General features: G+C 45.8%; 1 protein-coding gene across 5 annotated transcripts; it reads left to right on the forward strand.

Annotated features, from left to right (window-relative positions):
- Positions 1-312: 312 nt before the first annotated feature.
- On the forward strand, positions 313-20,347 carry mlxipl (MLX interacting protein like; the record flags this gene model as incomplete). 5 transcript variants are annotated; one of them, XM_080013746.1, is made up of 17 exons in its annotated part: positions 313-671; positions 4,133-4,239; positions 5,882-5,964; positions 6,425-6,556; positions 6,951-6,992; positions 11,335-11,512; positions 12,070-12,150; positions 14,070-14,206; positions 14,297-14,822; positions 14,915-14,985; positions 15,522-15,777; positions 15,898-16,010; positions 16,120-16,242; positions 17,145-17,272; positions 17,930-18,053; positions 18,561-18,690; positions 20,023-20,347. In XM_080013746.1, 17 exons carry the CDS (start codon positions 313-315, stop codon positions 20,187-20,189), a joined length of 2,757 nt encoding a protein of 918 aa, XP_079869872.1. In that variant the 3' UTR covers positions 20,190-20,347. The 5 variants fall into 5 exon arrangements, with proteins under 5 accessions (XP_079869872.1, XP_079869873.1, XP_079869874.1 ...); XM_080013747.1 differs by having other exon boundaries at positions 16,123-16,242; XM_080013748.1 differs by having other exon boundaries at positions 15,901-16,010.
- Between the last annotated feature and the right edge of the window lie 1,343 nt (positions 20,348-21,690).

Genomic DNA, 21,690 nt, shown 5'->3' on the forward strand with positions numbered 1-21,690 from the left:
GAGGTTCATTTAAAAACACGTAAAACGATGGATTAAAAAAAAATAAATAAAAAAGATGCCTCTGAAATAACTGCCGCGGCCCAGAGGTGGGGAAAAAAAACCCCGGCTTCAGAAAAGTAGAACTGCGCTCCCAGTCAGCCAGAGCCAGACCGGGTCCAGACGACCCGAGCAGAACACGGCAGGACTTTTACTTTTTGAACCCGTCTTCCCGGGAGGACCCCCGGCGGGGACGCGGACCCCCGGTTGGGAACCACCCCCACCGCCGAGGGGGGCAGAAAGTCCACTTGTTGTGTAAACCCGGAGCGAAGCAAGATGGCTGTGGCGCGACGGGCGACACCGCATCTGTCGGAGCCGTTCGACTCGGACACGGAGGAGGAAGCGGAGCCGGCGGGCGGCGGCGGCGGCGGCGGCGGCGCCGGGCCCGGCGCGGGCCCCGCTCGCCCCGGCGCGCAGGTCATCCACAGCGGTCACTTCATGGTGTCGTCCCCGCACCGGGACTCCGCGGCTCGGGGGCGGCGGGGGGGCGGCGCGGCCCCGGGCCCGGGATACGACTTCGACACGGTGAACCGGAGCTGGTGCCACACCTACACGTTCGGGCCGCGGAGCTCCGGGAGCCTGAGCATCGACCCCACGCTCACCCGCCTGCTGGAGTGCATGTCCCTGGCTTACAGGTGAGGGGCCCCCGGGGGCCCCGGCCGGGGTCACCCTCGAGCGTGCATGTGGAACACATCCACTTGTCCGTGTTGGGTTTTGTAGAACTGTGTTTAATTAATATTTATTCACTTGTTGTGCATGCGTGTCATACAGTCCGCGCGCGTGCACGCCTCGTCTTGCGCTCGCGTGAGAATCAGCAGGTGGGGTTTGCGCTCACGTGCACGCGCGTGCGAGGTTTGCCGTTTGTAGCGCGATAGACGTACACGTGCTCAGACGTAGTGGGAAAAAACACTAAAGTTTCTAATTCCAAAACATAAATATGCCTATTACAAAAAAAACCATTAAAGATAGATGTGACACATTTTCATAATAAATATTTTGATGTTACTTTTACGCAATAACAGGACTGCTTTCTCTCATGCGCATGCTCAGACGTACTCAAAAAAACAATCTCACTCGAAATAGTTGAATTACTTTTAAACTTTAAAACACAACTGCTCCCTGCGAAACCCAAGGCGTGCGTGCGTGTGAGACGGCTTGCTCTGTTGTGTGTGCGTGTGCCTGCTGTGTGTGCGTGTGAGCTTGCTCTGTTGTGCGTGCGTGGGTGTGTGTGTGTGTGACAGCTTGCTCTGTTATTGTGCGTGTGTGTGCGTGCGTGTGTGTGTGTGCGTGTGTGTGCGTGGCTGTGTGTGTGACAGCTTGCTCTGTAATTGTGTGTGTGTGTGTGCGCGCGTGTGTGTGTGATAGCTTGCTCTGTAATTGTGCGTGTGTGCGTGCGTGTGTGTGTGACAGCTTGCTCTGTAATTGTGCGTGTGTGCGTGCGTGTGTGTGTGTGCGTGCGACAGCTTGCTCTATTGTTGTGCAACAGCTTGAAAAGGATCTCCATCTGGACTTTGCATCCATGTGGCTGCTGTGCAGTTTGCAGCCAGATCACGTCAAGTCATTTCTTCTTTACTTTGCTTGGAAAACTTAAACCTTTTTGGACTAAAGATCACACTCATTTGGGCGAAAAAAAACAAACAAGTTAGCCGTCATTTTAAAGGGCACATTTAAAGTCCATATGTGTGTGTGTAGTTTCATACTGTATATATATATATACACACAGTATATAGGTCAGTATATACGTATAAGTCTATATGTATTTACTTTATCTGCCTTTAATAAATGGTCATTTCACATTTAAACAAAGAAAGAACCAAACTCACCATCATTAGTGGACTTGACTAAATATATTTTGAAAACTATATGACGACGTATAAAACAATTGAGGACCCCTGGTGGGCCGCAGGTGGTACCCCCCCCCCCATGCCCTTTCTGTGATCAAAACGCGACGTCTCCCTGGTGGAACGACGAGGCGCTTGAACCTTGGGCACCAGGAGGAAACACCTTGTTTCATCGCAAAGCTCGTTGTTCTAATTGTTTTAATAGTTCATAGTTCATCGTACGCTTATCTCAAGTGTCTTTATATTTGAAGAATAATTTATGAGGATTGAAGTCACACGTGTTTCCAACCTTTTGTCTTCCACACACTGTTTACAATGAAATATAATCCCACCGTGACACCAAAAAACATCAGAAACATATGGAACTGTGCTTATTATTATTATTATTTTTATTATTATTATTATTATTATTATGGGAAGGGAGGGAGGGAGGATGGAAGTAAGGAAGGGGGGAGGGATGGAAGAGCGAAGGAAGGGAGGAAGGGAGGAGGGAAGGCAGGAAGGAAGGAAGGAAGGAAGGGAGGGAGGAAGGAAGAAAAGGAGGGAGGAGGGGATGGTGAGGAAGGGAGGGAGGGAGGAAGGAAGGGAGGGTGCGAGGGAGGGAGGGAGGGAGGAAGGAAGGGAGGGAGGCAGAGAGGAAAAAAGGGAGGGGGGACTGAGGGAGGGAGGAAGGAAGGAAAGGGGAGGGAGCAAGGGAAGGAGGGAGGAAGGAAGGAAGGGAGTGAGGGAGGGAGGAAGGAAGGAAGGAAGGAAGGGAGTGAGGGAGGGAGGAAGGAAGGGAGGGTGGGAGGAAGGGAGGGAGGGAGGGAGGGAGGAAGGAAGGGAGGGTGGGAGGAAGGGAGGGAGGGAGGGAGGGAGGAAGGAAGAAAGGGAGGGAGGCACAGAGGAAAAAAGGGAGGGGGTATGAGGGAGGGAGGGAGGAAGGAAGGAAAGGGGAGGGAGCAAGGGAAGGAGGGAGGAAGGAAGGAAGGGAGTGAGGGAGGGAGGGAGGACTGGAGGACGGGAGGGAGAGAGGAAGGAAGGAATGAAGGGAGGGAGGGAGGAAGGAACGGGGAGGTAGGGAGCGAGGAAGGAAGGGAGGGAGAGAAGAATGAACGAAGGAAAAGAGGGTGGAAGGGAGGAAGGAAGGAAAGAAGGAAGGAAGCTTGATTGTCTTGTAGTGTGACCCCTCTCCAAATGAACTACACTAGTGCAGCCTCCCAATTTAGATCTTGCGACACAAAAGCTGATTTCCATTTTCTTTTTAAAGCGGAATTAGACAGAATGTCCCAGCATGCCTGGCGGGCATCAGCGCGGGGTGGGTGACCACGCCCCGCCCTCCACCCATTTGATCAACAAGGCGTGGTTGTGTCATCTGTGTTGTTTTGCAGAGACGTTGCGCGTTAAACACGTTTCCATCGGAAGTATTTTGGATAATAATTGACCGCGCTCCCTAGCGACCGCCCCCGGCCCCCCGTCGTCAGGGGCCCCTCTGCCCCTGCTAATGCACCGGGGGACGGGCGGAGGTCGGGGCCACAGCAGCTTGCACCTTTTCCACGGAGCCCGCTCAGCGTGCTGGAGGTGTTTGCTGAAGGACATGAGTGCGTTAATTCATGCGTTTTGGTTATTTTTTTTGGGGGCGAGTTTCCAAAGTGTTCAGTGTAAAAACGTCACGTTCTGCTCAACAAGAATATTCTGATAGTTCATGTGAACCTCGACCGGTTTCATGGAACTGCATTGTTTGTGATTTGTTAAAAAAAAAAGCTAATTGTTCTAATAATAATAATAATAGTAATAACAATAATTATAATAATAATAATAGCAATAATAATAATGATAATAATGATAATTAAAGTATTAATAATAACAATAATTATATAATAATAATAATGAAAACATTTATTTGTATAGCACAATTCATACAGGAGATGAAATTCTAAGTCCTTTGCAGAAAGTAAATAGGCAAAACATAAAATAAAATTAGAATAAAAAACTAAAAAGTGCGGTGAAATTTCACAAAGTTAAATATTAAAAGATAAGAAAAGAATAAAAATTGCATGTGCATCAAGCAAAATGTGAATTTTCTTTTATAGATATTATATATATTATAAATGAATAAAAACATCCTTTTTTCTGACTGCAGTTTATTAAAAGGCAAGCGGATCATGTTTTTTTCCGGCTGCCATTCAAGGTTCTGCTAGGAGCCACTTCCATAAGAACATCTGGTTGTCGGTGAGACGAGCCGCCCGACCCTCACTATTTGATTTGCTTCCCAGTGGCAACATCGTCTCTCCCAAGTGGAAGTCCTTCAAAGGTTTGCGTTTGCTGTGGAGGGACAAGATCCGACTGAACAACGCCATCTGGAGGGCGTGGTTCATCCAGTGTGAGTTCCCCGCACCCTCACTCCCCCAAAACAATGACTCAAATGAAAGTGCTGGTTTGTGCCGAGTGTTTTTTTTTTTTTTTTCTGGATTTGTTTTGTCAAACATACATTTTGAATTCATAAATACATGGAAATGCGTGTTAACAATAAATATTATGTGATACCCCTTTCCCACTGCACCAAAAACCCGGTAACAAGTTCAAATTCAAGAGATTATTTGTCACATACATATACATACGGTCATACATATATGCAGTGAAATGTCATGACACCCGGTGATTACGCACAATAAGCTCTGAAAATACAAAAAAACACCAAAATGTGCGTAATCGATACAAGGTGCTCGCGCAGGCAGCCGCAAGGGGAGGCACCACAATCGCGATTCTGGGTTCTATAATTATATAATAGAATTAATTGACTGTGTTGTATTAAATATACATTTAAATCCTCCTAAATGAAACTTACCTGAACTCACGTACCTCCAGCACTTACCTCACAGAGTAGAAGTCCTGGCTGTTAAAAAACAGTTGACATCTGGCATTTGTCGTCAGTGGGAAAGGGAAAAAAAACGGGTCTCAGTCCCCGGTCAAATGACTCTGCGATAGACCCGGGTTTTAATCGTCTCAATTCGGCTCTGATGTAACCAGGACACCCTGGTCGACACCCTAATATTCGCCCCTTTTCCCGGTGTGATTGGAAGCGCGTTGAAGTTCTGGACGCTGGCGCATAAATGGACAGGAATATCGAATTCTTTATCCATTTATCAATTATTATTATTATTATTATTATTCTAATTGAATTTTTTCCGCACGGGGGACTGTGAAATGTCGTGAGCGTGGGGATCGCACCGCGGGGAGCACAGCGGCGGACCCCCACGCTCCCCGCCGGGCTCCGAGTCACTCCAGCGCCGCCCTAAGCCGGTCCCCTCTCCCCACCGCCGAAGCATGGAACATCCACGCTTCTAATGTAGTGTTGGATCCTTCATGAAACGGTCCCATTCTTCTCAAAATACCAATTTTCTTCTACAATTTTTACACTTTCATGTGGTTGTTTGTCCGAGTCTCCTCTTCTGTTTTATTGCCAATCACGCTGGAGCCATGACACGCCCCATTTTCATCGTCCTCCTTTTCCTAATTGAACTAAACAGAAAAAAGCACCATGACCCCCCTCCACCCCCCGTTGGGCCGTGTTCAGTGACTCAGTACGTACAGAACAAACAGAACAAACACATTTTAGGATAAATATTGACATAAAATTATACATGAAACAAAAAAATAAAATGCGTAAAATAAAATATATATTTTTTAATATTATGAAATATTTATCGCATAATTATTATTAAATAAATAAATATGTTCAAAATAAAGTGTGTGTGTGTGTGTTTGTGGGGCCAGTTGCCAGTGGAGGAGTTGTGAGGTACCGCGTGGCTCTTGCACGCGGCCATTTTCATTCTTCAAGCGATTTCGAAACGGGAGACCTAAAACGGTTCCGAGGTCATGGTCAGATCCCCGCGACATTTCAGCTCTTTTCGCCTACGTTCGCTGTGCCGCCCTCGACCGGCGTGCCGACGGTCGCTCGGGTCCTGCGGGAGGCGGTGGAGGTGCTTGTGATGCCGAATGACTGTGTGACGCTTCCGATGCAGATGTGGAGAAGAGGAGGAACCCGGCGTGCGGCTTCGTCACGCCTCTGGAGGGCGCCGAGGCCGACGCGCACCGCAAGCCGGAGGTCAGACCGAAAAATGCCGACGAGGCTGTTCCGTCACGACGGGGTTTTCCGCGGGTCCTAAAAAAAATAAAAAAATAAAAAGGCTCAAAAATATCTAAAATCCCAATGATATGAATTGTCGGCCTTGAAACGTCTCAAATACGATTTTGACAGAACGTTAACAATTGATTGGATTATGAGGTTTAGGGACGCAGAACAACTGGCTTTTTTCGGCAAATGCCGCTTTTTTTCTCGTCAATTTAGGTGTTTGTGTGAATCGTCCAGTTTTTTTTTGGGGGGGGGGGGGTTTGGGCCGGGGTAGGAAGTGATGCTGCGTTTGCGGGAACCCAGAAAACTGTAATTTTGTGTCGGTAGTCTCGGATTTTCCCTCATATCCGACGTTCATGATGGCCTTAAAAAAGGACCCGTTGAAACCTGCAGAAACCCTGTGTCACATATGTCCTGAATGATTGAGATGCAGCGATTGGCTGTGAAGCGACTGAACCCCGCTCCCTGTGGACAGGCCATCGTGCTGGAGGGCAGCTACTGGAAGCGCAGGATCGAGGTGGTGATCAAGGAATATCACAAGTGGAGGATTTATTACAAGAAGAGGGTGAGTAGCGCCGCAGCACTGTATATGTACGCTAAATCAACAGTATATACATACAATTAAAAATAAAATATTACCAAGTAATTAACAGCATAACAAGTAAAATGAAATAATGAATAAAGTAGTGGTAAGAATAATAATAATAGACGTCTCAAGAATATACCGCGTAGTTATTTTCAATGAAATGCGTGAAGAATAGTATTTAAATATGACATGGAATATGTCATTACAAGCATGACGCGTGATTATTAATAATTGTGATTAAAGTGACGGTTATGACCGAATAGGAAGAACCGGCAGTTAGTTGTCCGACAACAGAATGAAAGCTGCGTCTTTTCACTGTTTATTCCACAGTAACGTATAATAATAATTATAACTCCATTCTGTTGCTTCGCAGCTTCAGAAAAACAATGATGACTTCTTCTCGATGCTGCAGCAGGTGAGGGAAACCACGTCAAATCCATCCCTCCATCCATCCATCCATCCATCCATCCCTCCCTCCCTTCATCCATCCATCCATCCATCTATAACACAAACAACCAATGAAATAATAATGCTATGGCATTTATGCGTTTCACATTTTTTTCTCTTCTTGATTTTAAAAAGGAACCGATGGACATAATGTTTCTCCTAATAGACACCCATTATTGCCCTTTTTCTCTTGTTTATTTTAAGTTTTTCAGATTGATATTTCTTGTTCTCTGTTCTTTCTTGTTTATTTTGTAATTGTTAATCCGGGGTGTGGCGTGGGGGTTATTTTGGTTTAAGCAGCCACACATGTCTTGGCTCTGGGTAACTGGGCCCGGGATCAGGGTGGCTGTACGCCTGTTGCTCGTCAGAACAATCAACGAGCAACAGGTAAATCACTCATCCCTACACACACACACACACACACACACACACACACACACAGACACAAACACACACACACACACACACACACACACACACACACACACACACACATGGGCAGAGCCTCTGTCATGAGGTGTGTCCATCTGCTCCGGGCGTGTTCCATCTGTCCACATCTCTGCCTGCGTCCTGTTTGGGCGCCACTGCGGCAGTTCCACCTGCCACACCCACCCGGGTGGTGTTTTCAGGCCCCTCGACGCAGGCAGAGATGTTGCAAACATCTCTGCCTGTGTCTATTTACCTTTAGCTCATTGGTTGCTCTGACGATCAACGGGCGTACAGCCACCCCTGATCCTGCGCCCAATTACCTAGTCCCAAGACAGGTGTGGCTGCTTAAACCACACCCCGACAGATAGATAGATAGATAGATAGATAGATAGATAGATAGATAGATAGATAGATAGATAGATAGATAGATAGATGAACGCATATACCTACAAATAAAAGGTCATGTCTAAATATAAAATACAAGGTCCTATACAAAAAGTTATGAACTTAACAGTGAAGCAGAAAGATGAAGTTAAGATAGAAACGTCACATTAAATGGGAAGCCAGACAGGATCCAAACATGAACAAATTGACGTTCAGGTGGTTGTGCGACGGTATTTTCATGTTCATTTGTTTTTTGCTCAGTTTGGTTCCGTTCCTCTCTCACCCCGATCATCACTGACCCGCTGGCGTCGTGGGTCAGAGGTCAGAACCGTGCGATCGCCAAAGTCCCCCGTGTTTCTATATATAGGGGAAGAAAAGAAAGGAAAAGTGGAAACGTGCGAAGCAACTTGCGTCACGGGCGCCAACTAGTCGGCGATGGACACATATTGGGCGACGGCCGCGACAATACCTCTAATCTCCCCCCCCCCCCCCCGCTCTTTATCTTCATTCAGCTTTGGTGGCTCCGGCGCTCGGTGCCATTTAATCAAACCTGACCCACTTCCTGCCGCGCTTTGTGGAAAACAAACAAGACGATCAATAAGCACAAGGTGCCGCCTTGACCCCCAACACGCCATGTGGAGTCAGCCCCCTCTCCGTTCATCAGGCTTCTCACTTATATTATTATATACTGTATATATGCACCGCATACACAAGCCTTGTTCCAACAGTTTACAACTGCAGAGATTGATTGTATGTTCATGTATACAGTATATAGTATTTAAAAACAGATGATTGCAATAAATTGAAATCTATAAAATAAAGTCAAACAATTAAAATAGATAGATTTTATAGATGAAAATAATAATGAAAGTTTGAACAAAAGGAATTAAATAACATAATTTATATAGATATATATACAGTATATGTTCTTCTGTTTTTTTTTTCCTTGTTCCAACAGCTTACAATGGCAGAGATGGACCTCTGATTATACATCTATATAATTTCATTTATTCATGTATTTTCACTGTATATACATTTAATGAATTACAGGAAATAAATGAAAACACATATAATTAAATTAAAAATATATTTTTTTTCAAAAGAAAATAATTAATTCAAATAAATTACCAATTTAAGTCAAATTCAAATGTAAGACTATTCATTATATATATGAAGATAACAATGATAAATTGGAAACAAGGAAATATACAACATATTATATGAATTATATATACATTCTATATATACGTTCTTCTATTTTTATTTTTCCTTGTTCCAACAGCTTACAATGGCAGAGATGGACCTCTGATTATACATCTATATAATTTCATTTATTCATGTATTTTCACTGTATATACATTTAATGAATTACAGGAAATAAATGAAAACACATATAATTAAATTAAAAATATATTTTTTTTCAAAAGAAAATAATTAATTCAAATAAATTACCAATTTAAGTCAAATTCAAATGTAAGACTATTCATTATATATATGAAGATAACAATGATAAATTGGAAACAAGGAAATATACAACATATTATATGAATTATATATACATTCTATATATACGTTCTTCTATTTTTATTTTTCCTTGTTTCATCAGTTTACAGTGGCAGAGATGGACCTCAGTAAAATACTGGGGAATGGCAGCTCAGGAGGTAGAGCTGGTCGTCTAGTAATCTAAAGGTTGCTGGTTCATGCTGTAGTGTCCTTGAGCAAGACACTTAACCCCTAATTGCTCCTGAGGGCTGCGTCCAATGACTAAATGTAACCCTCAGTACAAATAATCAGCTTCATGCCCCAGTGATTTATTATAATTACAACTATGTCTTACCAACAACCTCGCAGCCCACAGTGAATCAATCAATTTGAAAGGGGAAATTAATCCCACGCAGTTTAAAACTCTCATTTTTTGTGTACAGGTGCTCCTCACTTAATATCTGAGTTCCCTTCCTAGGACCAGGTTGTTAAGCGAATTGGTCGATAAGTGAGGACCCATGTTATTTCATGGTAAGGGGGCGTGGCTGGTATATATATAGTGTATATATAGTGTATATACTATATATAGTATATATAGTGTATATAGTATATATAGTGTATATAATATACAGTATATAGTGTATATAGTATATACAGTGTATATAGTATACAGTATATAGTGTATATAGTATATACAGTGTGTATAGTGTATACAGTATATAAAGGATGATGCATGACGAGATGCTTGACGCTGAGACGTCGTGGTAGAGAGCTGGTCCTGAGTCTGAATGGTGGTTAAACAGGTAGGTTGTTAAGTGAGGAGGCTTAATCCTAGCGAACCTCGGTTTGATTCCCAGTCTGGGAAACACAGGGAAAGCTGAGGTATTAAGTGGGTTTACTAAATAGAAAAATGCTGATATTTAGGTTTTATAATAATGTCCTCGGCGTAAAAGTTTATGTTTTGGCATAAGTCAGGAAATAATCGTGTGTAATTTAGTTGTTTTATTTACTCAGTTTGTTAAACAGGGTGTCAGGTCATAATTATATATATTTTTTACAAATATTAGGCATAACAAGTGATTAATTGTCTTCCATTAGAATAAAAAAATTATAATTATTTACTTAATTTCACCATAAACATTTTCCCAGATTTCTATTCATCCTCATATTGCTTTTTTATACAGTGTGGATTGAGGCGCTTTTGACTTCCTGTCCGTCCGCACGTGAGCCGGCCTGCAGAGAATGAGGCCAGGGACAAAAGACGGTCGCTATTATCCAAACAGTGAGACACGGAAAAAAGAAAAACCAACAAAGAAGAAATAATGATAACTGGTCGGGGGGGTGGGGGGGTAGAGTGTTTCTTAAAAATACGGCAAAAGTGCTTTTTCATCACTAATCGCACAAAAACACAAACACAGGGAAACGTACGCGTAAGCACGAGCACATTAAGGGGACAAAGAAAAAAATAAAAAATAAAAATAACCTCCCCAAAACAACCACATCATCAACGACGGACAAACGGATGGAAACGCAGCCGAGGGGGGCGTCGCCGTGGCCGCTGGCGTCGTTTCCGGCCGGCTTTCGGGTTTCCCTATAAGAGGCGCCGGGTGGAGAGGGTCCTCCAGACGGGGGAGGAGGACGTCCGCCGGGAAACACTGTGGGTGCCGGGCGGGATTCAAACTCACACTCAGATATATATATATAGATATATATATATACAGTATATATATATATATATTTTTTTTTTTTTGTGGAAATGTATTTCTGCTTGAACGCTTTTTCTAGAAACAGGCGACTGACAACAATTAACGACGGACAGAGCGGCTGTTTTTTCGGGCGCCTTGTGTGAAGTATTTCCATGTTTTTAATTCAGATGCTTCTTGACGTATCATAATATAATATCGTGTATTTCCGCCCGATAGATCGTGACCGGTGACCAGGTTGACTAGAAACATCCCATAATGCAACACGCGGCGGTTATCCCTTGTGCGTCATATCAACGTCCTGGTCCGCAGGGTCAGTTCTGCCGGGCCGAGCTGGAGCGATGGTCCAGCCAGATGCAGCAGGAGGAGCCCGAGGCGCCGCCGGAGGAGGCGCACATGTTTGACCTGGACTGCTTCCTGTCCAACATCTCCGACACGCTGTTCACCATGACCCAGAAGCCGTGTCCCTGGGCCGCCGACCGCCACAGCGGTGAGTGAGGCGGCGTGTTTTTGACGACGGGGGTCGGCCCTCGCGTTGCAAGGTCAAAACTGCGGGGCTGCGCCCATTGGTCGAATGCGTCGGGGTTCCAGACAGAACAAGCGGCTCTGCGAGCGTCAGAGCAAGAGCTCTGAAAGCGACGACTACGGGCAGCGGTGAAAGGCTCGACTCCTTTCTGAGATTCGGTTCTTTGACGGCTCACTCGGTACAAGGGGCGGTTCGATTCCTCCCGGTTCGTTTGGCTCGGTCGGTGTCACGCACGGCGAGCGGGGGAGGAACTTCCCGAGCGACTGGCAGGAGCAGGGAGAGTCGTTTGGCTCCGTACATTTATAGTCAAGAATCAATTAATTCTGCCAAATTTTTCATATTCAAGATTCAACATGTTCATACTCTACATATTCATACTCTATATCGTCATACTCTACATATTTATACTCTACCTGTTCATACTCTGCATGTTCATATTCATACTCTACACTTTCATACTATACATAGTCATCCACTACATATTTGTATTCATACTCTTCATATTTACTCCCTCTCCTCAGCGTACATCAGCAACGCTGACATGATCCAGCCGGGTTTGACTCCCCTGCAGCCCAACCTGGACGACTTCATGGATATTCCAGGTACTGACTCCAGGTTGGGGAAGGGAAAGTCCTGCCGCGTTTTTTCGCTCCATCCTTGTACTGATGCTCCGGATGCAGGCGAGGTCATCAGCACGTTTGTTCCACATTTTCCATCCACCCCGGCCTCCAGCTGACAGCGGGGCTGCAACATATAATGGTATTTTTATTTTTTTTTAAACCTAAGCCTTATTTTTCACTGGGAGTCAACCCAAGCGATTGAGGCAATTGCGTCCCCGAAGAATGCGGTTGCAATTGCCCCATTTGGCATTCGGCCGAAACTATTCTATCAATACCGGATCAGTTCAGAACATTCAGATGACTTCCAGTGATCATTAAAAAACACGTAAGGCTAAAGAAACTGTAACTTTCCTTTGATCGCGGCCAATGTATTTGCATCTACCTGCAACGTGCTGCCATGCTGCACGATTGTGATATTATCTCAGTTTCTCAGCTTGGCACTAAGTAGATCTTCTCGACACTTTCTCTGCTCTCTCTGGCTTTTCCCGTCTCTCCGTTTGAGAGGCTGGGACTATTTTGAGGAGCCTTGTCTGTGTTTTGCTGATGTTTGCTGCGTCGAGCGCTGTGCTGTTTTCTGAGTGACGGCCCCGGCATCCCCGCGCCCCTCTGCACTTCGTTCATCCCTTAGCGTCAGCTTTTCCCAAAAGTTACCTCTACAAGCTCTGTCTCCGGATGGTGTACATGTTTAGTCTCCAGTTCTTTAGAGCAGAGGTTCCCAACCCCCCCCCCGAAACCCAAACCTTGTCCGATCTGAGACGACGTGGAGAGAGGGGTTTTAGGGCGAACAATACAGTAAACATATAGTCATGGAGTCATATACAGATCAGCCACAACATTAAAACCAGCGACAGGTGAAGTGAATGACATTGTTATCATCTGGTTCCAATGGCACCTGTCAAGGGGTGGGATGTATCAGGCAGCAAGTGAACGGTCAGTTCTTGAAGTTGATGTGTTGGAAGCAGCGTCAGGATCTGAGCCACTTTGACACTGGCCAAATTGTGATGCCAGACGACTGGGTCAGAGCATCTCCAAAACGACAGGTCTTGTGGGGTGTTACCGGTATGCAGTGGTTAGTACCTACCAAGAGTGCTCCAAGGAAGGACGACTGGTGAACCGGCAACAGGGACATGGGCGTCCAAGGCTCAGTGATGCGTGTGGGGAGCCACGTCTAGCCCGTCTGGTTCGATCCCACAGAAGAGCCTAAGGCGCTCTCTCTCTCTATGGCAGAAAGGGGGGGATTAGGGCACATTTTGCGCACCTGTCTCCCTCTCCGATGGTAAGGACGATGTGCGTGCCGGCGATGGGGTGCCCGCGATCAACGCACCAAAGCTGTGTGTTTTTTGTTTTTTTTTACATGCAGGTTATTTCAACTGTATTCAGCTGTATTTCAACTTTGACCCTGATTCACAACCAAAGACACAGCGACACTATGTTATTGTCAAAGCAACTTATAAAATAACCTATTATTAAGTCACTTTGGACAAAACCCTTTGAAACCATGCTAAATGACGTAATGTAATGTAATATAATATAATGTTATGTAATGTACAGTATATGGCGGTGCCAAAAGTGACTCTTTTGTCTTGAATTTAGATGCGTCGGTTAAAAAAAAAAGCTCTGCAGATGATGCAGATTTTTTCATTTCATTTCATTTAGCAGACGCTTTTATTCAAAGCGACTTACAATTGTTCAATCACCGACGGACGCAGCCATCAGGAGCAATTAGGGGCTAAGTGTCTTGCTCAAGGACACTACAGCATGCTAGCAGGAGGAGCCTGGGATCGAACCAGCAACCTTTAGATCACTAGACCACCAGCTCTACCGCCTGAGCCACCATCCCAGGCGGGTGACCACGCCCTGCCTGCCACGCCCCAGACCCACCGTGTCTTCACTGTCCTCAGATATCTTCATGAGCTACCGGGGCCACCCCGCCGAGCAGCCTGCCTTTTCTGACTGTGGTTATTTCGAGGGCCCGTCCAGCGGAGTGTTTGCCGCGCTCTCACCTCCCCAGCTGCTCATCGACTCCAAGCTGGCTGAGGTACGTCGGCGGCGGCGGCGGCTCCTCCGGTCCGTGAGACGTGTTCTCTATACCAACAATCACGGGGAGATTCTGTTTCCTCTGTCGCAGGCGTCCTCGCCCCTCGCCCGCCTGGAGCTGGGCAGGTTGGAGCGGGAATGCAGCCAGTACCGCGCGCCCGACGTGCCCTTCGCCCACCACTTGTACCCGGATCCTCCCGCCTCTGGAGTGGTTCCCATGCAGCAGCCCGTCTCCGCCGGCGGCCCGTTCCTGTACCTGCCGCCATGTAGCAAATACGGCTACGACGCCATGGCCGCCGCCTCCACCGTCATCACCCACACCGCCTCCTCCTCCGTGGGCGCCCTGAGGTCCGAGCGCCAGCCTCACGCCTACCCCCCTGTGGAGGACGCGTACCTCCAGGCCTCCTGCCAACCCGCCGGCTACCCCCCTGTGGCGGCGGATGCCGCCACCGACTGCTTCTCCCTCGCCGGCGGGACGGACGCCAGGGCCGTCAGGGGGAAACACAAGCAGAAGACGGCGGGCGCCAGGATCCCGCGCCCTGCCGCCGCCGCCGCTGCCGCAACTCCATCCACAAGCTGCCTGGCCAAGCTGCTGTCCTCCCACAGCACCAGAGAACGTCAGTACATTTCAATCCCCGCTTCTTATTCATCACTCTGCGTAGTCAGCTATCAAAGTTTCAAACTAGCGATTGCTGCCGTACGTTCTCAGGGAAGCCGGCGTTGGGGTTTGACACATCCTCTCTATCAGCCCAAGGTCATGGGTCATCTCCAGAGTGCTCGGTGAGTCTGACTTGACCTTATTTCTGCTCAGACATACAAACATTCAGTGTGTGTGTGTGTGTGTGTGTGTGTGTGTGTGTGTGTGTGTGTGTGTTTATTGGCTTCAACATGGTTTGAAGCGACTCCTCTTCTTTTTTATTAAAGCCACAAACACTGCATATGTGTCTCTCCAATCCGATCATTCATATTTAATCTTCAATAAATGGTTATTATAAAAGGTAAAAGGTAAAAATAAAAGGTTTATTACTGGAAGTAATGGAGTGGGAACAGAGTCTTCCCAGAGTCTCAGTGACCTCTGCTGTTCCACACACTTCACAGAAAATTGTGCCGCCCATAATAAACAGTTTCGGAGCCGACCTCTTTGATGAACGGCTCAGATAATCACTGCAATAACATCTGGCGACATGTTTTTACGCTGCACTCATAAACCAAACAACGCACTTCCGTATCCTTCACGTGTTTTTGGCGAATTTAGCATGACACACGCGTCCTTTCTGCCCGGGGTGGAACGTGACCGTGGCCAGTCTTCTGCCCAGCTCTCAGGTCGCGGCCCGCGTTTTGGAGGCGCCTCGCCCCAGCTGCCGCCCGCCGCCGGCTGGCCCGCAGGGGTCCGGCCGCACGGGCCGAGCACCTCCCGCGGCGGCGACGGGCCCCCCGGACCCCCCAGGGGGACGTCGGCTTCGGGCCAGCCCGCCCATGACACCGCGCCGACCGGAAGCGCCCTCCTCATTCCCAAGACGGAGAAGCTGTCCCCCGTACAAGGCTGCGGCACCGAGAAGACCGGCCTCACAAGTACCGGTCACTTTCGGAGTTCTGTCGTCTTTACAATGCCGCGTGTGGTGTTTCAAACCTGTGAGCGTTGACGGTGTTGAGGTGTTAAGTGTCATTCTCTTCCTTTCTGTCTTGCTGCAGCAGGTTTTCCAGGGCGTCCAGGCCAGACGTCAGACCCTGTGGAGAAAGCCTCCATGCCAGAGTCACTGCACTCTTTCTCAATACACGGACATGCAAGTATCGGAACAAATAAAGTACGCAAAATGATACAATAAGTTACAATAACTTTATAATAACTTAATAATAAATTGGGTTTTCTCCCATCCCAAGAGAAACTCAGCGGTGTCTGTGCTGTGTCTCCAGCAGATGGAAAGCAGGAGAATCACTCACATCTCGGCCGAACAGAAGCGACGTTTCAACATCAAACTGGGGTTCGACACGTTGCATAACCTGGTGACGACCCTGAGCTCCCAGCCCAGCGTGAAGGTACCGCTCCGCAGGGGAAAGGAGGCCCGTTCACCCAGAGCTCACACGTGTGGCTCCTTATTTTGGTTTTCATTACAATGCGGATTTCTGCATATTTATCCACTATTATACACTTTTATTTTTATTTTTACGTTCACTTTCTTTTCTCCAAAAGTTTGCCTCCTTCCGACTGATAAGATACTGAAAGTTCACAAAACTTTGCACACGTGTGGCAAAAGAAAAAATTAAGTGTATTCACTTTTTTCCACCAAAACTAACGGAATTCAGTACACATATGGAACATCACTAGCTTTGGAAAATTATTATATTGCCACCATGACCGACACCCAACAGCAGTCGGCCATGTTGAATGAAAGGTGTTTTTTTTTGTCACCTTTTGGTCATTTTCATGCTTTGTACTGACGCGAACTCCTCCGAGCCGATTTACCCTGGGTCCCACCGACACTGGCGCGTCGAGGACCCGGTCATCGCTGCTTGCAGCTTTCATCTGTTTTGTTTTTGTCACTCGAGGTGGCGGGGGATATTTTTCCTGGATGCTCATCCATGCCGACAGTGTGCCGACCGCAGCGCGCCATGCTGCTTGAGCAGCTTCACCGCAGCTTCCTCTCACCTCTTGTATGTGCCCGATCAGTGCATTCTCACCGCCACCCCGCCACCAACAATGGGAACAGCGATATATAGAAGAGCACAGGCGTAACACAAACACCTTGAATGGCCGTTTCTTAAAAGGGTTCCCACTAAATAAAGTATCGAATATGTTTTTTTTTGTTTTGTTTTTTTGTTTTTTTAAACCTACTCACCTCACGGATTACCACTTTAAAAGGCCCGACGGAAGCTCATCCACCCTCATGCGTCCCGCAGAGGGGCCGGCTTGACCCGTGCTCAATCCGTCTTTCCGGCAGATCAGCAAAGCCACCACGCTGCAGAAAACCACCGAGTACATCAGCAAGATGCAGCAGGAGAGAGTCCAGCTGCACGACGAGACGCAGAGGCTGCGGGAGGAGATCCAGCTGCTCAACTCCGCCATCAAGTGAGGCACCCGGCGGGAGCGGGAAAACGGGCGGGGGGGGGGGGGGGCGGCGTGTTCAAACCACGACCCAGGCGTTGCCGTGGGCGTTTTTCTTTTTTTTTTCTTTTTTTCCCCAAATTCCCCCCTTAGAGATAAGGCAGCGGAAATTCGATTGCGCGTTGGCGAGGTCAAAATTGCAAGTCCTCGGTACCAGCAGAGCGGTTCCACTCTATTCGTTTTGGTGGAAGGCAAAGCGTAAATCACTCCCGGTCGATATGAATTCCGCTGAACACCTTTCGTTTTGTTTTGCCTTGTGCTTTGATTTATCCCCGGCGAATATTTTAAGTTCCTGGATTGAAGATCCACTCTTGTGGCGATGACTCCAGACTCCCGAGTCATTTTAAACCCTCTGCTCACGGATGGAGCAAGCCTTGCATCAGTACGAGTAGCGCCACTCGGGTGTTTCAGGCCTTGTTAGTGGCACGCGGTCATTCCAGGGTCATCTCATCGTAACAAGTGTCCCATGGCAGGAATAAGGGTCGGGACACGCCCGCCCGCCGTATTTCGACTTTGAGTGAAATCGTGACCGCGACACCGGAGGTGGACTTGACGGACGGACACGTCCAAACCGCGTGCTGCCGAGTGCGGCTGCCTCACGGGTTGTCATTTGCCACGCAGCGTGTGTCAGCAGCAGCTTCCCGCCACCGGCGTTCCCATCACGCGCCAGCGCTTCGACCACATGAGGGAGACGTTCCGAGAGTACGTGCGCGTCCAGACGTTGCACAACTGGAAGTTCTGGATCGTATCCTTTTAAAACATGTTCCGCTGCAGATCGGAAGCTGCGCATGCTTCTCATATCGCAACTGAATACAGGTGCTCCTCACTTAACGACCGAGTTCCCTTCCTAGGACCAGGTCGTAAAGTGAATTGGTCGATAGGCGAGGACCCGTGTTATTTCACGGAAAGGGGGCGTGGCTAGTATATATAGTATATATAGTATATATAGTATATATGGTATATATTGTGTATATAGTGTTATTTCATGGTAAGGGGGCGTGGCCATTGTGAAGGCTAGTGTAGTGAATACTGACAGACTGCAGGAATGAGACTGAGAACGGTGATGAGATGAGATGTATACAGTGTATATAGTGAATATAGTATATGTAGTGTGTATAGTATATATAGTATATGTAGTGTATATAGTGTATCAATCCATAAATCGCAGTCAAGATAAGCTGAATAACTATGTTCTATTTTTTTCTGTGCAACAACCAAAGCTTTTAGATTATTTTCCTGAAGCGCTGTGCAGTTCAGCATCCTGATCGAGCCGCTGTTCGAGTCCTACAATGGGATGGTGTCCACAGCCAGTGTGGAGGATCTGTGTCACACCACTCTCTGCTGGCTGGATCAGCACTGCTCCCTGCCCGCCCTCAGGCCCAGTCAGTCCCCTCACACCCTGGCACACTATGTAGTACGCCTAGTTAGAATGCCTAGTTAGTAAGTTAGTACGCCTAGTGAGTATGCCATGTTAGTACGTTAGTACACCTAGTTAGTATGCCTAGTTAGTATGCCTAGTGAGTATGCCTAGTTAGTATGCCTAGTTAGTATGTTAGTATATTAGTTACTATGTTAGTGTCTTAGTATGTTAGCTAGTATGTTAGTATATTAGTTACGATGTAAGTATCTAAGTATGTTAGTCCGTATATTAATGTGTAAGTATGTTAGTATGTAAGTTAGTATGTTAGTTGGTATGTTAGTATGTTAGTTAGTATGTTACTATCTTAGTATGTTAGTATTTTAGTATGTTAGTATCTTATTATGTTAGTACCTTAGTATGTTAGTATGTTAGTTGGTATGTTGGTTTGTATGCTAGTATGTTAGTTAGTATGTTAGTTAGTATGATTGTATGTTACTTAGTATCTAGTATGTTAGTATTTTAGTTAGTATGTTAGTACACCTAGTGAGTATGTTAGTACGCCTAGTTAGTATGTAAGTATGTCAGTTAGTATGTAGGCAGGCCTAGGTAGTATGTTAGTACACCTAGTTAGTATGTTTGTTAGTATGTTAGTATATCTAGTTAGTATCTTAGTATGTTAGTTAGTATCTTAGTATGTTAGTTAGTATCTTAGTATCTAAGTGTGTTAGTATGTTAGTTAGTGTCTTATTGTGTTAGTATATAAGTATGTTACTATCTTAGTTTGTTAGTATGTTAGTATATTAGTTAGTGTGTTAGTTAGTATTTTAGTATGTTGTTAGTATGTTATTAGGTATGTTAGTTAGTATGTTAGTATTTTAGTAAGTATGTGAGCATATGCATTAGTATGTTACTTAGTATGTTAGTATGTTAGTTAGTATCTTAATTTGTTAGTTTGTTAGTTGGTTAGTATGTTAGTATGTTAGTATATTAGTTAGTAGGTGAGTACATCTAGTTAGTATCCTAGTATGTTAGTTAGTATCTTACTATGTTAATTAGTATGTTAGTATGTTAGTTAGTATTTTAGTATATGAATTAGTATGTTAGTATCTCAGTATGTTAGTATCTTAGTATGTTAGTTTGTATGTTAGTATGTTTGTATGTAAGTTAGTATCTTAGTATGTGAGATAGTATGTTAGTTATTATCTTAGTAACATACTAAGTATTTAGTATATTAGTTTGTTAGTTAGTATCTTAGTATGTTAGTTTGCATGTTTGTTAGTATTTTAGTTAGTATCTTAGTATGTTTGTTAGTATGATGCCTGGGGTCTGATCTTCCTCTTCCTCTTCCTCTTAGTGGTCCTGAGCTCGCTCCGGCTCCTGAGCACGTCCACGTCCATCCTGAGCGACCCCGGCCTGCTGCCCAAGCAGGCCACACAGGCCGTCACCCAGGGGGACCCCGCCTCCGCCGCCCCGGACCACTTTGCGCCGCCACCCACTCAGGAAGCCACACAGCGCATGTGAATGTTGAAGCCGTGCACGGCAGAAAAGCCCAGTGGGGTCAGAGGGAACAGGACCCCAGGAAATAAAGAAAAAGGGACTCACAAGCTGTGTGAAATCCAAATCTCAGTGAAATCAGTGAAGTCCAGTGAAATGTACTCCAATTCACAACAGGACGGAGAGGCTCTGTAATATATTCATATTGTATTGGATGCATAAATGCTGTTGATGCTATTCTTCACGTTTGTAGTTTTTTCTAAACTGCAAGATTGGTCACATTTCAGTTTGATTTTGAAGAACAGAAGGTAGATAATCATAATTATTATTGACAGTAAAGAAAAAATAATCTAGAGAGTTAAAAGGGAGGTCTCGGCAAGACGTCATTGACAACTTTATTAATTGCAAAAATGAGGTGGCAGCAGTTATCAATGATGATGCATTCCTTAATTTCCGGCAGCTGCATCATGATGCAATTCACGAAGGCACGGTGTCTTCCCCCGACTCGCCGCTAGATGGCGCTGTTCAACAAACTCTCCCTTCATTGATTTACAACAACGCCGCGTTTTATTCACGTCGGAACTCGAAAAAGAGGCGCGGGCATCCATTTCAATCGGAATTTCGCGTAAACGGGCCAGAGCTGGCGGCGCACAGCGCACACCGCCCTCCTCGCAAGCCGCCGCGCTGCATCTGCGCACACCGCGTATCGTAAAGAGCCGAATCTCAAAAAAAAAAAATAAAATAAAAAGCGGGATCGTTCTTCAGTCCGCGCCGACACGGAATTTCCGAGCTCCGCGTGTCACCGGAACGCAGCATCCACCGGGCCGCGGTTCCCCTCCCGACCGGAAGGAGCAGCAGCGCCAAGCAGTGGTGGGAAGTTTGGCCCTTTGGGGAGGCTCGACCCTTCGCGACTGACTCGGGGAAAAAAGATTCGTTCTGTTTTGCGAATCTTAATTCGCTGCGAACAGAACCCTCGCAAGAATCCATAGATACACGTATTTATTGATGGAGAACACAAAGTGTGAATCGGTCACATTCAATAGGAGATATACCAAACACCTCTATCCTTTTTTAGATAGATGGATCGAAAGTAGGCAATAACAATGCAGCAAAATAATAAAAAAATATAAAAATGAAGTAATATAAAGAAAATATACGATAAAATAATAAACAATTAACTGCAAACAGCATAAATATGGCAATATACACGCAATATAATGTTAAATAACAGATATTGGCTAAAGAATAACAGAGAAACAATTAAAAAAATAAAAAATAAAGAACAACAAAAATAACATGGAAGATGTTGATCATATCCTATAATAACAAATACAATCAACACACCAGAAAGATGAACCTAAAGGTGGAAAGAAAAACCAGCAAACCTAACTGGAAACATACAAAACAAACCTCAGCGTTCCGGTTAAATGCTGCATATTAACACATAACTGTGATCCTTGCCTTTCCTTGTACTTCCTTTCCGTGAGTATTAATATGAGGCGGACCTGTTGCGGTTCCGCCCTTGTGC

This window comes from Zeus faber (genome assembly GCF_960531495.2).
Source record: "Zeus faber genome assembly, chromosome: 14".
Lineage (NCBI taxonomy): Eukaryota > Metazoa > Chordata > Actinopteri > Zeiformes > Zeidae > Zeus > Zeus faber.